Source organism: Ambystoma mexicanum, chromosome 13 (genome assembly GCF_040938575.1).
Source record: "Ambystoma mexicanum isolate Mex_15411 chromosome 13, UKY_AmexF1_1, whole genome shotgun sequence".
Classification (NCBI taxonomy): Eukaryota; Metazoa; Chordata; class Amphibia; order Caudata; family Ambystomatidae; genus Ambystoma; species Ambystoma mexicanum.
The window spans coordinates 368,958,059-368,977,791 of NC_090938.1; the positions used below are offsets into that span (position 1 = coordinate 368,958,059).

General features: G+C 43.4%; 1 protein-coding gene across 8 annotated transcripts in view; it reads left to right on the forward strand.

Moving 5' to 3' along the window:
* Window positions 1-19,733, forward strand: part of RPGRIP1 (RPGR interacting protein 1) — a 638,645-nt gene that overhangs the window by 372,573 nt on the left and 246,339 nt on the right. For 7 of the 8 annotated variants that reach the window (XM_069633891.1, XM_069633894.1, XM_069633896.1 and 4 more), the window contains one exon: window positions 282-392. The exons of the other annotated variant lie outside the window; for it this stretch is intronic. In XM_069633891.1, coding sequence (XP_069489992.1) covers window positions 282-392 — 111 coding nt within the window. The remainder of the gene's footprint in view (window positions 1-281; window positions 393-19,733) is intronic. 8 annotated transcript variants of the gene reach the window in all.

A 19,733-nucleotide genomic window follows, 5' to 3' on the forward strand; every position in this document is an offset into this window, starting at 1 on the left:
GGTATTATGACCATGTGATATCTTTGCACGCAGTATGTTTGTATATTCTGTTGGTATGAGATGTGTTAGTGTTTTCTGTGTTTGTCCCGCTTGTATGTTATGGGTGTATGTTTTTGTGTTATTTATTTATTTTGTGTTATTTATCCTGTGTGTATAATATTCACTTTGTATGTCTCCATGTTTGTGCGAAGCGCACTTGCATGTTCAATGCATGTATGTGGTATAATTTATGTGGCATGGTTTGGCGGCACTGCTGCCTTACTCTCTTGTCATTCATGCAGGGCTGCGGAGGGGGCGTGGCTGATCCTAGCTACAGGCCGAAGGGGGTCCTGCAGCCCAAAGTCAGGAAAGTCACCTTCTATGAGAGGAAGCCCCCTGGGAGGGATCTCAAGGTGAGTACAGAGTCTGTCCTAAGAAACAGGCCCTTATACCATAGGCATTCAGCTGCAGTCTAATATGTATGTATGTTATCTATTTATTGATTACAAATGAAGGTTTTGACTAAGAAGTACTTTGCAAAGGACATATTGACTGCTGGAGCAGTCCATTTGCTGACCGCTTTATAATAATCTTTAAAAAATAAGTGATAGTAGTTCACACATTAAACCAGTGGGTGGTGGCAAAGAAGCTGGAGACAGCACAAGAAAGTGTTTAAATATAAATCTTCACGTATTAGACAATGTGCAGATATATGCAGATCTGCAATCCAGTGATGACACAGGTTGGGAATTGCGTGGGAGTGTGAAGGCGGTAACCTTTTGCAACTCTCTGGCTCCCTCCTTGGAGAGAAGGCTGTTTTAAGGGCGATAGTGAAGCTAGTAAATGTTGGCCTGTCCTTGATTTCAGGGAGTCCCTGTGAGGGGGATCCAGAAGGTCATAAGATGGAAAGTGGGAGACATCACAGGGAGGACAGCAGATGGTTAGGTTGAGAGCACTGAGTGAGAGAAGGGTAGGTATTGGGAGATGGATGTATCCAGGTGAGGAGTGGACTAGTCCAACGATGGATATAAACGTGGGAGGAATTGAATAGGGAGAGGTTTTACTGCTTAGCAAAACCACATGAAGACAGGGCACAGAAGTGGGTGTGGATAATGGGAGTTTGTAGAGGGAAGAGTTAGCAAAGTTTGATTCTGTGACCTGTATATCACTGATAACTGAAGTCACTGATACCGAGTAGCGGAGTGGTCCGGCGAAAGGAAGTGAATGAACGAACTAGCCTTCGCCCAGCGAAATGATCCAGTGCTCGCAGAGACTTTCTTAGAAGTAATTCCTGAGGGAGAAGGACAAGAAAAGGGGAGCCGCTTATTCTTCCTGAAACAAGGATTACTATATAGAAGGGAAACCTCCAGGCAAGGCCTAATTAAGACCCAATTAGTAATACCCAAAACCCATCGCAAGATCGTGCTAGAGATTGCACACTCTCATTTGACAGGGGGACACTTAGGACAATCGAAAACCCAAGCACACATCAGTGGGAAATTCTATTGGCTGGTTATCCATGCTGACATAAAAACTTCATTCAGACATGCAAGATGTGCCAAAAAACCAGCTCACATATTCTGCTACCTGTCCCTCTGAACCCATTACCGATAGTAGAAGTCCACTTCTCTAGAATCGGGATGGATATGATTGGACCATTGGAAACTTCGAAAATGGGTAGTAAATATGTTCTCGTAATCATTGATTACGCTACACAGTACCCAGAAGCCTTTGCCATGCAGAACAACACAACCCAACACATTTTAAAACACCTGTTGCCATTCTTTTTTAGGGTTGGTTTCCCTAAGGAAATTCTGATGGATCAGGGATCCCATTTCATGAGTAAGTTTATGGGTGAAGTTAAGGAATTACTACACATTACCATCTTAAGAACCTCAGTTTACAAACCCCCAAACAGACGGATTGGTAGAGAGATTTAATAAGACCCTCAAAATGATTCTGAGAAAGTTAATAGATGAGGATGGGAAGGAGTGGGATCGTATGATGCCATGAGCCCTATTTACATTGAGAAAGAGCCCTTAGGCATTCACCGGTTTCTCTCCTTTTGAGTTACTCTATGGGAGAGAGCCAAGAGATGTCTTAGACATGCTCCGGGAGACCTGGGATGAAAGGGAAGAGGCATCAATCCCCCTCTCACAAACAGCTACCCGATTACGAGAGCGCATGAGACTTGTCCATAGTCTAGTCCACACTCATATGGAGAAAGCTTGTGCCCAACGAAAACACACCTACAACAAGAAGGTTAATCTAAGATCATTTTCAGTAGGACAGAAAGTGTTAGTCCTCTTACCTACCTAAACTTGTTTCAAAACTGCACAGGCCCTATGAGGTGCTAGAGCAAACAGGAACCTGTACCTATAAAATATCCTAACCTGATAGAAGGCAAAAGACCCATTTCTACCATGTAAATCTCCTGAAAGAGTGGAAAGAAAATCCTTCCGCTACTACCTCTTCTATATTGTCTTATTTGCAACCCGAGGAGATAGACAACTCTGAACGTATTCCCCAAGAACTATCTAAACATAAGCAAGAAAATGTGAATGACCTTATTACTGCATTCCCCAATGTATTCTGTGAGAAACCAGGGAGAGTACATGGTATGTACCACTGTATTAGAACCCCAAAAGGGAAAGTGGTCCATCTGAAGCCATACAGACTCCCAGAAGCACGAAAGCAGGTAGTGATTGATGAGGTTAAAACAATGTTAAAGGCAAACATCATCGAACCCTCTTCTGCCATTCCCGCCTTTGATGCCTATCCTATGCCACTTATAGATGATTTAATAGATAAACTTGGAAATGCTACCTTCTTGTCAACCCTAGATTTAACCAAAGGATATTGGCAGGTCCCTGTGCATGGACCTGTTAAGGAAAAGACAGCTTTCTCGACACCAATTGGACTATTCCAATTCAGAGTCCTCTCTTTTGGATTGCATTGGGCACCAGCAACTTGCCAATGACGTATGGAAGGATATTACAGCCATATTCCAATTTTTGTGGGGCCTATATTGACAACATAGTAATTCATAGTAAAACTTGGGAAGACCATCTTTTCCATCTACTATTATGAGAACCCTCCGAGAGGCTGGCTAAGCTGCCAATCCATCGAAATGTAAGCTAGCTCCATCAGCAGTGAAATACCTAGCCTTCTTAGTAGGGAATGGTAGTGTTCAGCCCCAGCAAGAAAAAGTGAAAGCCGTCCTAGATGCTCCCACACCCAAGACCAAGAGAGACCTTAGGGCATTCCTAGGATTGATTGGATATTATCGTAGGTTTATCCCAAATTTTTCAGCTAGAACAGCCGGACTGGCAGACAAGCTAAGAAACGCAGAACCACAGATAATGGGCATAATTATGAGTGTTGCGGTAAGGCAACAACGGCGTCAGTAGTGCTACCGGCGCCGTTGTTACCTCACCGCAACATTCCGAGTTCTGCTCGCGGGGCCGCTCTGTACGCCTGGTCAGACCAGACGTGCAGAGCGGCACCCACTAGCAGAACAGGATGGTAGCAACGGTCCCGTTATTAACAGGACCGTTGTTACCATCATCCTCATTCCCATTGAGCCCTATGGGGGCTCAAATGGGAATGGGGACGTACCGAGTCCGGGTCCCGCGAATGGGAATTACCAGGCCTGCAAAGGTCGGAATGGCCCGGTAATTGCCATTTTTCGGGACCCGGACTCGAGTTTGGGGGTAGCCGTGCCGGTAAAAACGGCATGGCTACCTCCAAAATCGTAATGAGGCGCATGTGTTGTAATGATAAGGACAATGCTTGTCACACTAACCTGAAACAAACCTTATGCTAAAATCCAATATTAAAAGTAGTATACTTTTCAAAGGAATTTGTATTACAGACCGATGCTTCCCTCACAGGTTTAGGCGCAGTACTATCGCAAATACACAATGGATTAGGACATCCCTTCCTGGAACTGGAAGCCCTTACCATCAAATGGGCAATTGTCCATCTTGGGTATTACCTACTAGGGAGAAAATTCACACTCATCACTGACCACTCACCTTTAGTATGGATAAGTCAACAGAAGGACTATAACTCTCGTGCCATGTGATGGTTCTTAGACCTGCAACCCTACTGTTTCACTGTGGAACACCGAAAAGGTAAGGAACAGGGGAACATCAATTTCATTTCTCTGTTTCCCTGTGAAACAGATGCAGCTATATCGCCAAGGGTGACGTGTATGTGAGAAACCAAAGGGTGTCTCTCCTACTAAAATTCACACATTTACCCAATTACAGACAAACGCATCATAAATGACGAAACCATCGCTCAAATTATATGAAAAAATAAAATCAGTCAAACACTATTTGAATAGATGGAAGCCTAGAGAAGTACAGATTTCAGTCCCCATTACACACTGGATTTAGTAAGTTCTTCGATTTCTTTTAGGAGAAGTATCAAGGCATAGGTAAACTTTTTGTTAGCTTCCATGAAGCATTCTTCCCACCATTCTTCCATTGTGTGGTGAGTTTTTCTGCAACAATTGCTTCAAATAGTGTCTTTCTTATTGTTTTAAAAGCGTTACAGGTAAGAATGAGATGCTTAATATTTCCTTCATGATGGTTATAAAATCTACACTTTGGATCGAGCCTCTTATATTTAGGCCAACGCATAATCACTTCTTTTGTTTTGAATTGGTTCAATCTGAATTTCATGCAGAGTATTCTTTTTTGTTTATTTGGGCATTTTTGAAGGTATTTGTACAGAAAGTTGTAGGCTTTTCCTTCCAGAGGAACATTTTTCATTAGCGAATATTTTGCTCTGCTCATACCAGTGCTTATCCAATCATGTTCCCACAATTTCTTCTTTACGGCATCTGGATTTTCAACAAGGGTGGTCTTATCACTGTTTATATCAGTCAAAATTTGGTGGCATTGTTTTAACCAAGCTGAAAAAACTGAATTTGATTGTTTGTTCTCTTGATCGTGTAGAATTTTCATTTGCGGTGTACCAATGGGCAAAATTATTTTCTGAAAAATTGCCAAGGTGTTCCAACTGATCTTTGCAGTAATGGATATTAGTCCCAATTCGTATTGTACTACTACAGCTGGAATGCCCTTCCCTACTTTCAGAATTCTTGACCAAAAAATATTTTCAAGGGTATCCCACATTGTCGCTGGACATCCAAAAGCGGTTTCTGCGCCAAAGATTAAAGATGGCACCGCCTTTTGATTATAAAACGTTATTATGGGAACAAAAGAGAATTTACCATATTTTTTATCAAGTGCTGCAGCTTGGGCACTAAGCTGGCGACATTTGGATTTTGTTTTTTCTATCCAGATGTGATAATTTATATTTGAATTCAGCCACATGCCCAGATATTTTAACTGATTCACGTGTTGCAGGGGAGCGCCGTCCAAGTGCCATCTACAATTTTTTGCATTAGCTGTACCTTTTTTAAGATCTTGTAAAGTAAGAACAACTGATTTGCTTGGATTTATGTACAAACCGTTGTCCTTAACATATTGCTCCAAAGCTTGCAATTTTCGTTGTAACCCAATTGGTGTAAGGTCCATTAATACTAAATCGTCAGCATAGAGAATCCAATTCAGGGCGGAGTCATCTATTTTTGGTGCAAACCCCAGAATTTTCCAAAAACCTCGCCAATATCAGAGATTAATGCATTGAATATTATGGCTGCTAAAGGACACCCTTGCTTGACTCCACAAAAGGTTAAAATAGGTTTTGACAAGGTGCCATTTGCATCTAATCGGATATTAATTTCAGTGTTTGTATGTAGGTCTTTAATGGCAGCGTGCAAACTTTCAGGGCATTTCCAGGTTTTTAGTTTTGTCCAGAGCTTTTCTCTGTCAACACTGTCAAAAGCACGGGACAGATCGACAAAAGCAAGCTATACTTTTGAGCCCTTACGTATTCCCTCCATTTTCAATAAATTAATTAGTATGAGGTTTAAACAGCATACCCACTCCTTTTATGAATCCGCTTTGTCTAACATCTAGATGGTTAGTTAGAGCTAGCCATTCCTTTAGTTTTTGCTGAAGTTGGGTTGCATATACTTTACCTATAACATCAAGTAAGGCAATTGGACGATAGTCTGTTGGATTAGATCTGTTGCCTTTCTTGAAAATAGGCACGACAATAGCCTTCTTCCAGGAGCTAGGAGTAATTGCTTCTGCTGCGACTTTATCAAACAAAATTTTACACAACTCAGCCCACACGTCAGGGTTGGCTTTAAGCATCGCATTTGTAATACCATCCGGTCCAGGCGCGCGGAGTTTGAGAGTTTTTTGATATTTGTCAAAATGTCATCTTGGTCAAATTAATATCCCAATGTCGTAGAGATGGCATAGAAGGATCGATGGTATTGCCCTTTTTTGAAAACAGCGTGGAGAAGTGCTCAATCCATTTTTTTCGGTCACCATGATTTTTCGTGGCGCCTGCTGTACACTGCATTCATTATTCATTACTTTCCAGAAGTCAGACGAATTCCTCTCTTTCAGACATTTTATCATTATTTCTGCATCATGTTGTTCCGTCATGGATCGATGTGCTATGATCCAATTCTTATACCTTTGTCTGATTTTTTTCTTCCTCTCTAACTGATCTGATTTAGGGAGATTGTTAATTTGTCGTAAAGCCTTGCACATTTCCCTCTTTCTGCTAACAATTTCTGTATTATAAGCATGTTTTAGCTTATAACTATGAGTATTGTTTGGATTGTTTCTGATCCTATATTGTTCCAACAATGGGGTGTAATCAACACACAAACGATATGATTTTCATATTCATTTTTTATTTCGCTCACCTGCTTTGTGCTCAATTTCAATCTATTTCTTCCGCAGTTTAGCGTTATATTAGGATTCCATGTTGGCAAAACAGTTTGGTTGATCATCTTAAAGCGGGCTACGACCATATCATGGTCGCTAGCTTGCATTTTGTGTACTTTCAGATCAATGATGTTTAGGTTATCTGATGCAAAGATATAATCCAGTGTGGATCTTTGATTATTCCTTTGCCAGGTTGGTTTGGCTGGTATGTCTCCCTCTACATTTCCATTTAACCTTGAAAAATTCTGTAGGGTTAATACTTCGGGCCCTTTTTCAGCCAGATTTTGTTTCGCTGGTAACTCATTTTTACTTAGTTCTATGCAGTTCATATTGAGATCTCCACAAACAATAATATGAGCAGAGTTGTCAGCAATCAGTAATTCATCGATTAAGTCATTGACTTGGTCGACAAAAGAAACTGTTCCAGCTTCACGGTGATTCCAATAGAGGTTTAAAATAGAGAGTGGTGTAGGTTTGTTTTCTGTGCCATCACTCTTAATGATGGTAGCTACTTGGATGTACGGTGATACATTCTTAGACTCTTGCAATCTATAGCCAGATGTTTTTTTGATGAGTATAAGCAGGCCAGCACTTGGTCTACCTTTGTTTCTTTTGATAGCCGGGTTGATTGCAATTTCAAAATCTTCTGCTATAGGACACGTAACCAACCAAGTTTCTTGCAAACAGATCAGATCCATCTCACAGGTCCATTTCCCATTGCTGTTAAACAAATGGGTGAAACCTCTTGTATTCCAGGAGCTGAGGACAAGTTGTTCTTCTTTTAAGTTCTTTAGGCATTAGCTTTCATTGTTGTTCGCTAAAGTGGCAGCCAGCCAATTCCACTCCGTGTTATCCGATTGATTTTTCTCTTTTTCATTTATTCTGGACGCCATCTGTGAGTTTTTTACTGTAATTCTGATTTGATCAGCTTGTTTCAGTTCTTGAGTGCCAAGATAGTCTTGGCGCGGCATCTCTTTTTCATTTATTTTCCTCAGCTATTGTAAGTGTTTTACTCTAATTTGATCAGCTTCTTTCGTTTCTTGTGTGTCACGATGTTCTTGGCGAGTCAGATTGAATTGTTTGTAATCTAGTTTCCATTGCTCATCTGGCATTGTTTTCATTTTGATCTGATTGTTCTTCTGTGGTGTATTGGACGTAGGTTTTTTAATAGATGATGTGCCAATTGCTTCTGTCATCATTCATGTATCCTCTTCCACAATGTCAAATCCGCAAGGTAGCAAAGCTGTCGCTCCATGCAACAGAGTTTCACAAACTAATCTTGAGTTTACGTATAAGTGTACCTTGTCCAATGCGATGTCATCCTTAAATTCTACCGCTTGGATGTCGCTAGATTCAATAGTCCGAAGTGTAGGCACATGATGAAACAGGCTCAACACATTCTTTTGATTCATTATTAGACCGTCATGAATTTTAAGTATTTTTTCAGGCTTAGGCAGTATTTTGCCTTTTCTTTGAGTGCTTTGCTTTTATAAGCATTTTGTCTGTCGTTGCTACTTTGAGCCTTATCAGAGTTCTCTCTCTCTTTATACTGATTCATGTTCTGTGTAGCATTCCCACTCTCGATTTTTGTTTCACAATGTAAATTTCCCTGGTTCGAATCCTTTTCATCATTCACATAAGTTCTATATGAGACCAGGTGCGCCGCAAGGGTGCCATTCTCTTGCTCACTCATCTTTAATATAGCTTTTTGTCTTTTTTCATCCAATGTCTGGAAGGGGCTCGCTGTATTATCCTGCTTAGTATGAGGGTCCGTCTTTGATTGATTAACCAATTCGCAAAACCGTCCTGTTACTGGAGCACATATTTTCATTATTAGCTCCTCGTGACCAGCCATGTTCTGGTTTGCAATAGGTACCTTCTCCACGTTTTCCTTCTCACTTCCCTTTTGTATATCATCTCGCACCTCTTCATACGTTGATGAATTCATAAGTGTCTCGATGTCTATAACTTCCGCCGTCCTTTCTAGGTCAGTCTCTCTATTAGATATGCTCGGTGCTTTTATTTCTTCATTATTGTTTTCAGTAGAACTTCCTTTTTGCTTTTTTTTATCACTAGTCACATCCACTTGGTTTTGCCCCGGGCCACAACCATTGGCAGAAACATTTACTGTAACTGTCTTGAGGTTCCTTAAGAACGCTCTTGCGCCATTTGTTATTTTTCCTTTTTTTAGATTTTTCGTTTTCTTTTTTTGCGGCACTCCTTTCGTATTTCGTTTGTTTTCATCTTTTGCGAATATATCGAACATTCCTTTAGGAACTTGTATATTATTTTTGTGAGGAGCCTCAGATTCTGTTGTGGTATCTTTCTCCACATTTATTCTATTCTGAGCTCTTGGCTCATTGATGTTTTGATCTTTATTTGTGCTATCATCTGTAATCATTTTTAGAGGGGTAGCCTTTCCATTTTGTCCAACTTGCACTTCATCTATAATGGTTTTTGGCGGGGCAGCCTTTTCATTTGAACCAGCTTGCACTTCAATTATTTCATCCAATTGTGGAACATCGGTGCATTTAGCATTTAAATTTTCACTCAAGTTAAAGGCATCAGCAGTATCATCTACTTCTGTAGACTTCCCACTTCCTGCTGGCTCCAGTTTCTTTTCCTGCAGATTATCAACTAGAATTACTCGTGCTTCTCTTGGAGCCGCAAAGGACTCGACCGATATCGGGAGACACCCTTGCCATTTATCCTCTTTATTATTTTGAAGTTGTGTGGGTATCTTTTTTTTTTACCTTCTCTCGTAACAACTGCCCATTCTGTTTCTCTACCCTCTCATTATTCCCAGAATCATTCTTTGGTTTATTTATCTCTTTGTCAACATTGAAGCTGCAATCTATCTTGTGACCATTTGTCGGATTCTCTTGCGTAACTTCTACTTGAGAATTTTTTAGAAGTTTTAGCGCTTCGCGTGCATCTTCTGCCAACAATCTTTTATCTTCACGTGAGTTTCGCATAGCATCCAAGATCAACTTCAAAAATTTGTCGTAGTGAGTTTTATCTTGTTTCAAGTTTCTTGGGATTGTTCGTATTTCCTGTTCGATGTTAGATATTTTGGTGTTAAGCAGTGCTGTCAATGTTGTCAAATCCTTGATATTTCCATCCATCTGTTCATATAATTTCATATACGGAACAGAGAAATGTTCATAGCGGACATAATTACTGCCTGTAAATCCAATGATTTCCTGTCACCCTCTGCTTCTTTATCTTTCAGGTCAATGGTTTTCTTTTTCCATTGGGTACGCCTTATTTTGGGGAAGGGGCGCTCCATTAAAGATGAATCCTCAGTGTAGGAAGTAGAAAGATCCGATGAATCAGAAGTGCTTCCCTGCTCTGCGTTCGCCAATGACCGGGTTCCATTGCGCTCTTTATCTTTCAGCCGTTGCTTTTTTATCGATGGCATAAATCTTATGGGTGAGTGCAAAGTAAAAAGTGGTCATTGTCTTCTACCCTGTGAGCATACTACTTCTCCTGAAAGGCTATTTCCAGATCTTTCCCTTTTGTATACAGGGCTGAGCACACACTTATTTATGCTTTCTTGAAGAGGATCATTCACTTCATCAACGCATATTTGATCAACTCTTACCTCCTGTAAATCCGCCTTCTCAGAGATATCGTCATTGCCTAATCTAAAGAAGTCCTTCGGATGATTGAGGGACCGATTATTGAAATCAAAATTCATTTTTGTGAGATCTTTTAACAATTTATCTGCTACACTCAAAGAGTTCCTTCTTTCATTTACATTATTTGGGTTGTTGTTGTTCACAATAGTCTCTTCTATTACGATGTCAGCACCCATGATGCGTTGATTAGCCTCTCTCATGGGTAGAACACTTATCTCCATTGGAATTTTCGTTTGGCAGGATGATGTTGTAGCTTCAGCACAATTTGCATCCTTTTGATCTGGCACTTTCCTCATTTCAAGTATACTGTCCTTGGTCCTGCATTTGCAGATTTCTTGGTCACAGCATTGCTCCTGATCATATATATAATTTATAATGGTACCAGTATTCTGATGTACAGCCTTTTCAGCCAGGACGCATAATTGTGGAATGGCAGCTGGCTGTGCAGAGTTTTCCACTGTTATCTTGCATTCAAAGGGGAATTCAGAACAAGAATAATATTTACATCCACACGTTCCGTCATTGGCACAGATATCTTTAGGGGGCCTGACGCAAGCGTGGTGTGCCTTTCCATTAATCTCATTAGTTTCCATAATAAAACAATCTATATCATGGTCAATGTTATTTTGATTCGGAGGCATGGTTGGCGTCTGTACAAACATGTCGTCATGCCTACTTGTGCATTCTACGACGTTCACTTCCCCAATTTTGTGCACACTCGTACATGCCTACCCCACATTAGTTTTCCGCATATCAATTTCACTTTCACTTTCTCTGCCATCATCATTGAACTGCAAATCATTTGAACATTGTTTGTTTGTTGTAGGAGACCTTAGAAGCTTTGAACACACAGTGAAAGACTTTTTGCTTACTTGAGTTGATGGGTTATTTTTCGTTGTCATGGTCTTTGCGGGAACAACACAGGTCTGGGCTCCACTCCGCCCACAAGACCGTGTTTCCATACCTTCCCTCCGAGTCATAGATAAGCCCGAAGCTGTTGCAATGTTTAGTGGGGGAGCAGCCAAACAGAAGGCTCCCGTTAATGGATGCGCGGATGCGAGATCAAAAGAGATGGCCTCCAACAGTCTCTCGCGCCTCCACAGGCTGCGATAAGTGCCAATAACGGTGCACGTTGCAAGATCTCCCGTGTGTGGCGTATACTTAGATTCACCAAATGGAATGCCTCTGCTCCACTCACCAAAGCACCCCAGCACAACAGCAAAACAGCTTCAAAAGAAGTCGCGTTTGCCCTTTTCGCGTTCGGGCTTCTCGCTGCAAGGGCTGGGTTAAATACACTGCTTCCTGGTGGGTGTGTCTTCCCCACAGGCTTCTGTTAAAGGTGTAGGCAGCAATTTCAGGGCACCACCAATGCACTGCCTCCCTTGTGTGCCGTGTAGTTAAATTCACCAGATACAAGTCTTTATGCACAGCAAGTGCACAGCTTGTACAGGATTTGGACCACTTCAATCCAATTCAGTCCAATTAGCACAAAACAGCAAACCAGCTTCAAAAGATGTTGCGTTTGCCCTTTTCGCGTTCGGGCTTCTCCTACAATATAGCTTACAATTGAAGGCTGCACGTGTGGGGATGAGACTGTGAAGCCAGTGATACCGAGTAGCAGAGTGGTTCAGCAAAAGTAAGTAGTCCACTCGAAAGTCTACGCAAAAGGTTTTGTTAGTGTAGGCCATTTTGATTTGACAGAGACTGACTACGACTATGTTTTCTTTATTATTTGATGGTAGAGACTACTCCCATCTTAGCTATAGGGCAAGGTAGGAGTTTTTCCAAACCCAAGAATTGAATAAAGGTTTTACAAATTGTACCTTTTGTGTCAGTGTCAGACTGGTGATTCCATGTCTCTCTTACAATTTCGTTGTTGAGAGGAGGAAAGGAGGCGGGGGTGTCTCATGGAAAGGCTGGGGAAGTAATCCAACCTAATCAGGATGCTACTTGCATGTGAGTGTTTTGGTAGATTGAAAGGGGACATCAGGATGGATTTTGTGGATGTTCAGGAGTTTGCACCTGGCAGCCATAGCAGTGGAGGCCTGTAGCTACTAGGAGCAGGTGGATGCATTTTCCCCAGCTCCTGCCTCCTCACCAACGTCATATTGGAACAGCAGGAGAAGAGCTGAATGTGGGACCCCATGTGTTGTCCTTATAACGCATCAAGTGTATGAGAAACGATATGCACTCAGGCAACCATACCGAATGTAGTACCCTTGTACTGAAAGAGTGGAAGGATGTCAGTGTACACCGTTGCACATCATGGAGTGCTGAGTGAAATCTGACCAGGGCACAGTGATGTCATGAAGAAGATATACAAGGACATATTGAAAGGATATGGAAATACTTAAGAGAGTAACAATGTAACTGAATTGACAAGAGAAACATGTCAGCAATGATAAAGTGATCATATATACAAAGAAGATGAAGTAACTGTAACGCTCACCTGATTCCCGCAGAGGCGCCGGTCTTGACTGGGTGAATGCCGTATCTTCAAAGGTGATGTGTAACACACGGTTGGCTCTTTGGGCTGGACCTCTGTGCACTGTATGTCTGACTCGAAGAGTAAGATGTCTGCAGATAGAAAATATGGGATTAATGAACTGGGGTTATTGGGTGCCTCTCTCCTCTTCCCTTTCTCTTCTCCTGTAGAACCCCAAAGGTTAACGCTCTCACCTTAGGTAAGTGAACGCCGAGCTCTCCATCTGCCTCAGGGCAGGGTGCCGTAACCAGTTTCTTCACTGGATAAGGGTGCAGGCCTCTTGACCTCAGAGGACTGCTGTCCGTCGTTAACTGCACGAACGGTAAGTTCTGGGCACTTCAAATATCTTAAAAGTCTTTTGTAATGATATCTCTTGTTTTGCAGGGTTTTGGCGATGGCGGATGGCAGGCTGATGAGAGTTGAGGATCGAACCCGCGTGAGGAATAGAAGCGCCTGGAAGCACGTAAATAAGCGCTTGTAGCCTGCTTCATGATGCGCACTAACTGTCCCTTTTATCTTGCAGGTACAAGTTCAGAGCTTTAGAGAAGCTGAAGGGTGCTGGAATACCCACTGGATTCGGCGTGGGAAGGAGTAATGGCACGTGAGTAATAAAGTTGCCCAATGTCTTTAAACGCACCTTCTTTTGTCTTTCAGATGCGGGATGCAGCGCCGAAGGCCTCCGGAGCGTGCAAAGAGCTGGTAAGCTTTTGTCTTTCAGATGCCGGAATGCAGTGCGAAGACCTCCGGAGCATGCAAAGAGTAGGTAAGCCTTTGTCTTTCAGATGCCGGAATGCAGCACGATGCGTTGGTGACAGCCGATGGACCAGGTAAGAGATGCGCTGCCACTGAAGACCGTAGTGCTAACCTGTTCTTTCTTTGTCTTTACAGGTGCTGCTGAAGACTGGATTCCAGGATGGTAAGCCTTTGTTCCCTTAGGCCCAGGATCAGAAGCAGAAGACACGATGAGCGTTCTGCTGCAGAGAATGCAGAATAAACGCAAAGCAAGATTCATCCATCGGGTGTGGTTTAAATAGCCTCCTGTAGTGCTTAGGTGTCTCCTTCCACAGCCAAGCCTAGGTAAGAATAGAGTTCCTGCTTTCCAGAAGAGTTCCAGTGTTCTGAACCTAGGGAGTGGCTCCTGCCCCACCCAACAGGAAAAGTAGTCCCAAACAGAAGAGGATCAGGGGTTCAACTGGCAGGTAAGTAAGCAGCATGGTCTGCTGCAGGTAAGTCCACCCAAGCATTATGAGCCCGGCGCTTCCAGCGCTGGGACTGGGCATCTTTATGAGCCTGGTGCCACTGGCGCCAGGACAGGGTCCAAAAGGTCCCAATTGGGACTGGCTTGCACTCGGAACCGGGGTTATGGGTCTGCTTCCAAGGGAGTCGGGCAAGTCCTGATCTTTTGGAAGCAGAAATCATGACAGCACCCCCCCCTCAAGGCCCCTCCGAAACCGGGTTTCTCCGGGGGTTTGGGCTTGTTAGGAAATGTTCGATGAAATCTTTTGATTAGACGAGGCGCGTGGACATGTTCTGCAGGTTCCCAGGATCTTTCTTGGGGACCGTAGCCTTTCCAGTCAATCAGGTAAAATAGTTTAGATTTGGAGATCTTGGAATCCAGGATGCTTTTGACTTCAAACTCGAGTTCTCCATCAACTAGAATAGGTTTTGGAGATGTAGTTAGTCGGGTTTGAGGTTGCACGGGTTTTAATAGAGAGACGTGGAAGACCGGATGTATCTTCATGTGAGGGGGCAAGTCCAACTTGACCGCTACTGGATTTACTATGGTAGTGATGGAATAGGGACCAAGGTATCTTGGGTTGAATGTGCGTGGTCCTTTTAGAGGTAGATATTTGGTGGATAACCAGACTTGATCTCCTACTTGATATTGGGGGGCTTCCTTCCGATGCTGGTCTGCTCCTTTCTTGTATTGTTCTTTAGCCCTTTGAAGGTGAGAAACGGCTTCCTTAAAGGCTTGGGTGATTGTAGAATGCAGGTGGTCTACTGCTGGTGTTCCAAGACCTTGGAGTGGATCCAACTCCGAGGTTCGAGGGTGACTACCGTATAAAAGAAAAAACGGGGTCTTCCCAGTTCCCGAGTGGACAGAGTTATTGTAGGCATATTCGGCTATCCAAAGGATATCTTTCCAAGTTTTTTCAGTTTGTTGTAGCATGCAGCGCAAATACTGTTCCAGAGTTTGATTGGTCCTCTCGGTTTGTCCGTCGGTTTGAGGGTGGTGGCTGGTCGAAAGTCTCACATCAATTTGAGCCGACCGACAGCAACTTCGCCAAAAATGAGAAATAAATTGACTACCTCGATCCGAAATTAGAACTGAAGGAAAACCGTGCAGTCGGACGATGTTTTCGAGAAATTCTCGGGCCAGAGTTGCTGCTGTTGGTAAGCCTTTGAGTGGAATGAAATGCGCCATCTTGGAGAATAGGTCCACGATTACTAGGATCGTATTGTATCCGGAGCATGGAGGTAGATCGGTGATGAAGTCCATAGAAAGCGTATGCCAAGGGCGAGGCGGGATGTCAATAGGGCGTAAGAGGCCGGCTGGTTTTTCCTTTTGACTCTTGTTTTGGGCGCATACTCCACAGGACATTATAAAGTCTCTGATATCTTTTTTCCAAGACGGCCACCAGAAGTAGCGCTTGATCTTTTCCGAGGTCTTGGTCATACCGGGATGTCCTTCCATTAAAGAATCGTGATAACAAGAGATTCCCTTTTTCTGTAAATCTGTGCTGGGCAGGTATAACCGTTCTTGGAAATATAATAGGTTGTCCTTCACCGTAAAGTCCTTTCCCTGCAGATGCCAATTCTGTATATCTGCTGGAGTTACCAGTAGCCTGGCTTTATCCTTAACTTCCTCTATGGATTGTGTGGCGATTACACCTAGAATTCTTTGTTCGGGAATGATAGGTACAGGTTTAGGATTGATCAAATGTTCTTCCACTCCCATCCGAGAAAGGGTATCAGCTTTACCGTTTTTTGTACCAGGTCGATAGGTAATTATGAAGTCAAACTCGGCAAAGAATAGTGCCCAACGGAGTTGCCTAGAGGATTGAGCTTTTGCGGTTTACAAATATTGCAGGTTTCGGTGATCTGTAATCACAGTAACGGTGTGTCGGGCCCCCAGAAGATAATGCCGCCAAGCCTTAAAGGCGGACTTGATAGCTAGAAGTTCCTTATCAGTAATAGTGTAATTGATTTCAGGAGGCGAGAATTTGCGGGACCAAAATGCCACGGGATGCAACTGATTGGTTACTGGGTCCTTTTGTGATAGAACTGCCCCCATGGCAAGGCTCGAAGCATCAGTTTCAACGATGTAGGGGAGTTCTGGGCGAGGATGTTTTAAGATCGGTGCAGAGATAAATCTAGTCTTCAAATTCTGGAAAGCTTGTTCCGCCTCGGTAGACCATTCAAAACGTTTGTTTTTCTTTAACAAGGCGGTGATGGGCTGGACTATTCGAGAGAATTCGGGGACAAACCTGCAGTAAAAGTTAGCAAAGCCTAACATGCTTTGAACACCTTTTACGGAGGATGGAGATGGCCATTTGAGAATTGCATCGACCTTCTTTGAATCCATACGCACTCCGCTAGGTGATAATATGAATCCCAAGAATTCAACTTCAGTCACGTTGAAAACACATTTTTCCAACTTAGCGAAAAGTTTGTGTTGACGCAATCTCTCGAGGACCATTTTCACGTGTTTCCGATGTTCAGTTTCCGATGAAGAATAAACGAGGATGTCGTCATTGTAAACAACAACACACACATCTATGAGCTCTCTGAGGACATCGTTCATAAAATATTGAAAGGCGGCCGGGGCATTGCAAAGTCCGAAGGGCATGACCTGATATTCAAATAGCCCATACTTGGTGCGGAAGGCCGTCTTCCATTCATCGCCCTCTTTTACTCGTACCAAGTGGTAGGCTCCTCTAAGATCCAGCTTTGTATATATGCATGCTTTTCTGACTTGGTCCAGGAGTTCAGGGATCAAAGGTAACGGATATCTATTCTTAACGGTGATCTGGTTCAGGGCGCGATAATCTATACAAGTTCTAAGGTCCCCTTCTTTTTTTGGAACGAAGAACAAAGCTGAGGAAGCAGGGGACTTGGAAGGACGAATAAACCCATTCGCTAGGTATTGATCCAGGTATTGTCGGAGGTGAAGATTCTCAGGCTCGGTGAGGGCATACATTCTACTACAAGGAGGAGTAGATCCAGGTATCAGGTCTATCTGGCAGTCATAAGGCCTATGAGGAGGTAGAGAGTTAGCCTGATCCTTCCGGAAAACATCTTGGAATTCTAGGTATTCAGGAGGTAACTGGGGAGCCTCCGAGGAAATTGCTGCCAGTGCAACACCAGGTCGAGGGTGACAAGTAGAGACACATTCTGGAAACTGAACCGTTCTTGCTCGCCAATCGATCTGAGGATTGTGCTTCTCTAACCAAGGAATTCCTAGAATAATCTGGAACTGAGGGGCCTTGATCACATCGAACACAATCTTCTCATGGTGTCCATCTTGACTTACTAGCGTCACTTCTTGGGTGGTATGCGTTACTGGTCCAGAGGCTATCTCCGTACCATCCACCATAGTAATGACGTCCTTTACAGCCTTTGGACAAAGAGTCAGATTCATCCTCAAAACCATTTCATGATCCACATAATTGCCGATGGCACCGCTGTCGACGTAAGCTTCAATCGCATGTAATCGATCCGGATGTTCAGGGCTAATGAGGACCATAGGTATCACGAAATGCGAGGTCACGGAACTGGTTTTAACGCTCGGCAAGAGGACCTCTAATCTTGTCGGGCGAGGTTGTTTCCCTGCTCAGAGTTTGTGACCCTGGTAACTGCAGCTCCTACTGCCTTCTTGGCTGGTTTCACCGGACAGTCTCGAAGAAAGTGCCCCGAGTTTCCGCAATAGAGGCATAATTGCAGCTGTTTTCTCCTTTCCCGCTCCTTTTGTGTTAGTGGTCCTTTCAGGCCCCCTATTTGCACGGGTTCCCCGGAGTCTACTCCTTTGGTAGGAGTTGGTGGTTTGGAAAATACTCGAGCATCAAACTTGGAACGATCGGCCTTCCTGTTCTGCAGTCTGTGGTCAATTTGAACGACTAAGTCAATATAGTCCGAACAGTCTTGCGGGGGATTCACTACTTGGGCTAACACATCTTTGAGCTCTCCACGTAGACCTCTATAAAACAGCGTAATCCTTTTGTCCTCAGGCCATCGAGTTTCCACTATCAGTCTGTTGAAAGAAGCAATATAAACCAAAAGGTCTTGATTACCCTGTCGCAATGAAAGGAGCTCATTGTCCAAGGCCTGCCCCTGTGAATGTCTTGCAAACAGTTTTTCCATACTGAGCTGAAAAGCTTGAAAATCATGGAGAACCGGATCATCTTGATTAACTAGAGGGATCGACCAGTCTGCTGCATTGCCACTAAGGTACGAAAGCACGAAAGCTACCTTAGCTTGATCAGTTGGAAAGGCTGCTGGCCGGCATAAGAAGTGCAACCGGCACTGATTAATAAATACTGCAAACCTCTTTGGGTCACCAGAAAATCGTTCGGGCGGAGCCAGAGGTACATTCCCAGGTAGGTTGATCTGCACTGGGTTCGTAGAGGATGTTGAAGGAAGATTTGCCCCTGATGCGGGTAACGGAGTTTGTCCGGCTTGTGACTGTAGCAATTGTCTAGCGAGATCGTCTGTTCGCTCCTTGGAAATAATCAGTTCCCTTCTTAGAGCATTTGTTTCCTGACGGGCTGCATGCACTTCTGCTCTTAGTTCCCCAAGTAACTGGGCTAGCTGGTCGGTATCCGAGGTTTCCATAGCGCCTGGGTGGGAGTTTTGCGGTAGGCTTTGCGTTCTGTAACGCTCACCTGATTCCCGCAGAGGCGCCGGTCTTGACTGGGTGAATGCCGTTTCTTCAAAGGTGATGTGTAACACACGGTTGGCTCTTTGGGCTGGACCTCTGTGCACTGTATGTCTGACTCGAAGAGTAAGATGTCTGCAGATAGAAAATATGGGATTAATGAACTGGGGTTATTGGGTGCCTCTCTCCTCTTCCCTTTCTCTTCTCCTGTAGAACCCCAAAGGTTAACGCCCTCACCTTAGGTAAGTGAACGCCGAGCTCTCCATCTGCCTCGGGGCAGGGTGCCGTAACCAGTTTCTTCACTGGATAAGGGTGCAGGCCTCTTGACCTCAGAGGACTGCTGTCCGTCGTTAACTGCACGAACGGTAAGTTCTGGGCACTTCAAATGTCTTAAAAGTCTTTTGTAATGATGTCTTGATATGGGCAAAATCTTCCTCGGGGCCAGCCCTTTGAGAGCAAAAATACCCAATTCAGCCCAAAATACAGGTTCTATTGTGCTGAGCAGTGATCTCATGCTAGTGACAAATGACACCCTCAAAGTTTTAGCATATTTATTCTAAGCAGTGAATTTCATATACATTTGGTATTCAAGTTAAAGAATATTACAAAGCATAAACTTAGAACAATGCAAAATATAGTGAAACATGGAACTTAGATAAACATAGAGAAACATAGAGAAATATAGAGAAACATAGAGAAACACAGTCTTACGTCCCTTTAATCAGCACTGGGAGACCTTGGCTTTTCATAAGCTAGCTGTAAAAACAAGCCCCGCTCAGAAAAACAATGCTGGAGGACACCGTGAGAGCCAATTCCGGGCACTTGACCGTGCATGAATCAAGTCCACAGGACGATCTCCCCCCGAGTCATGTGTGCATGGATATTTTATAATCTCGTGCTGTCAGTCACCATGACGCACAGTTCCAGAA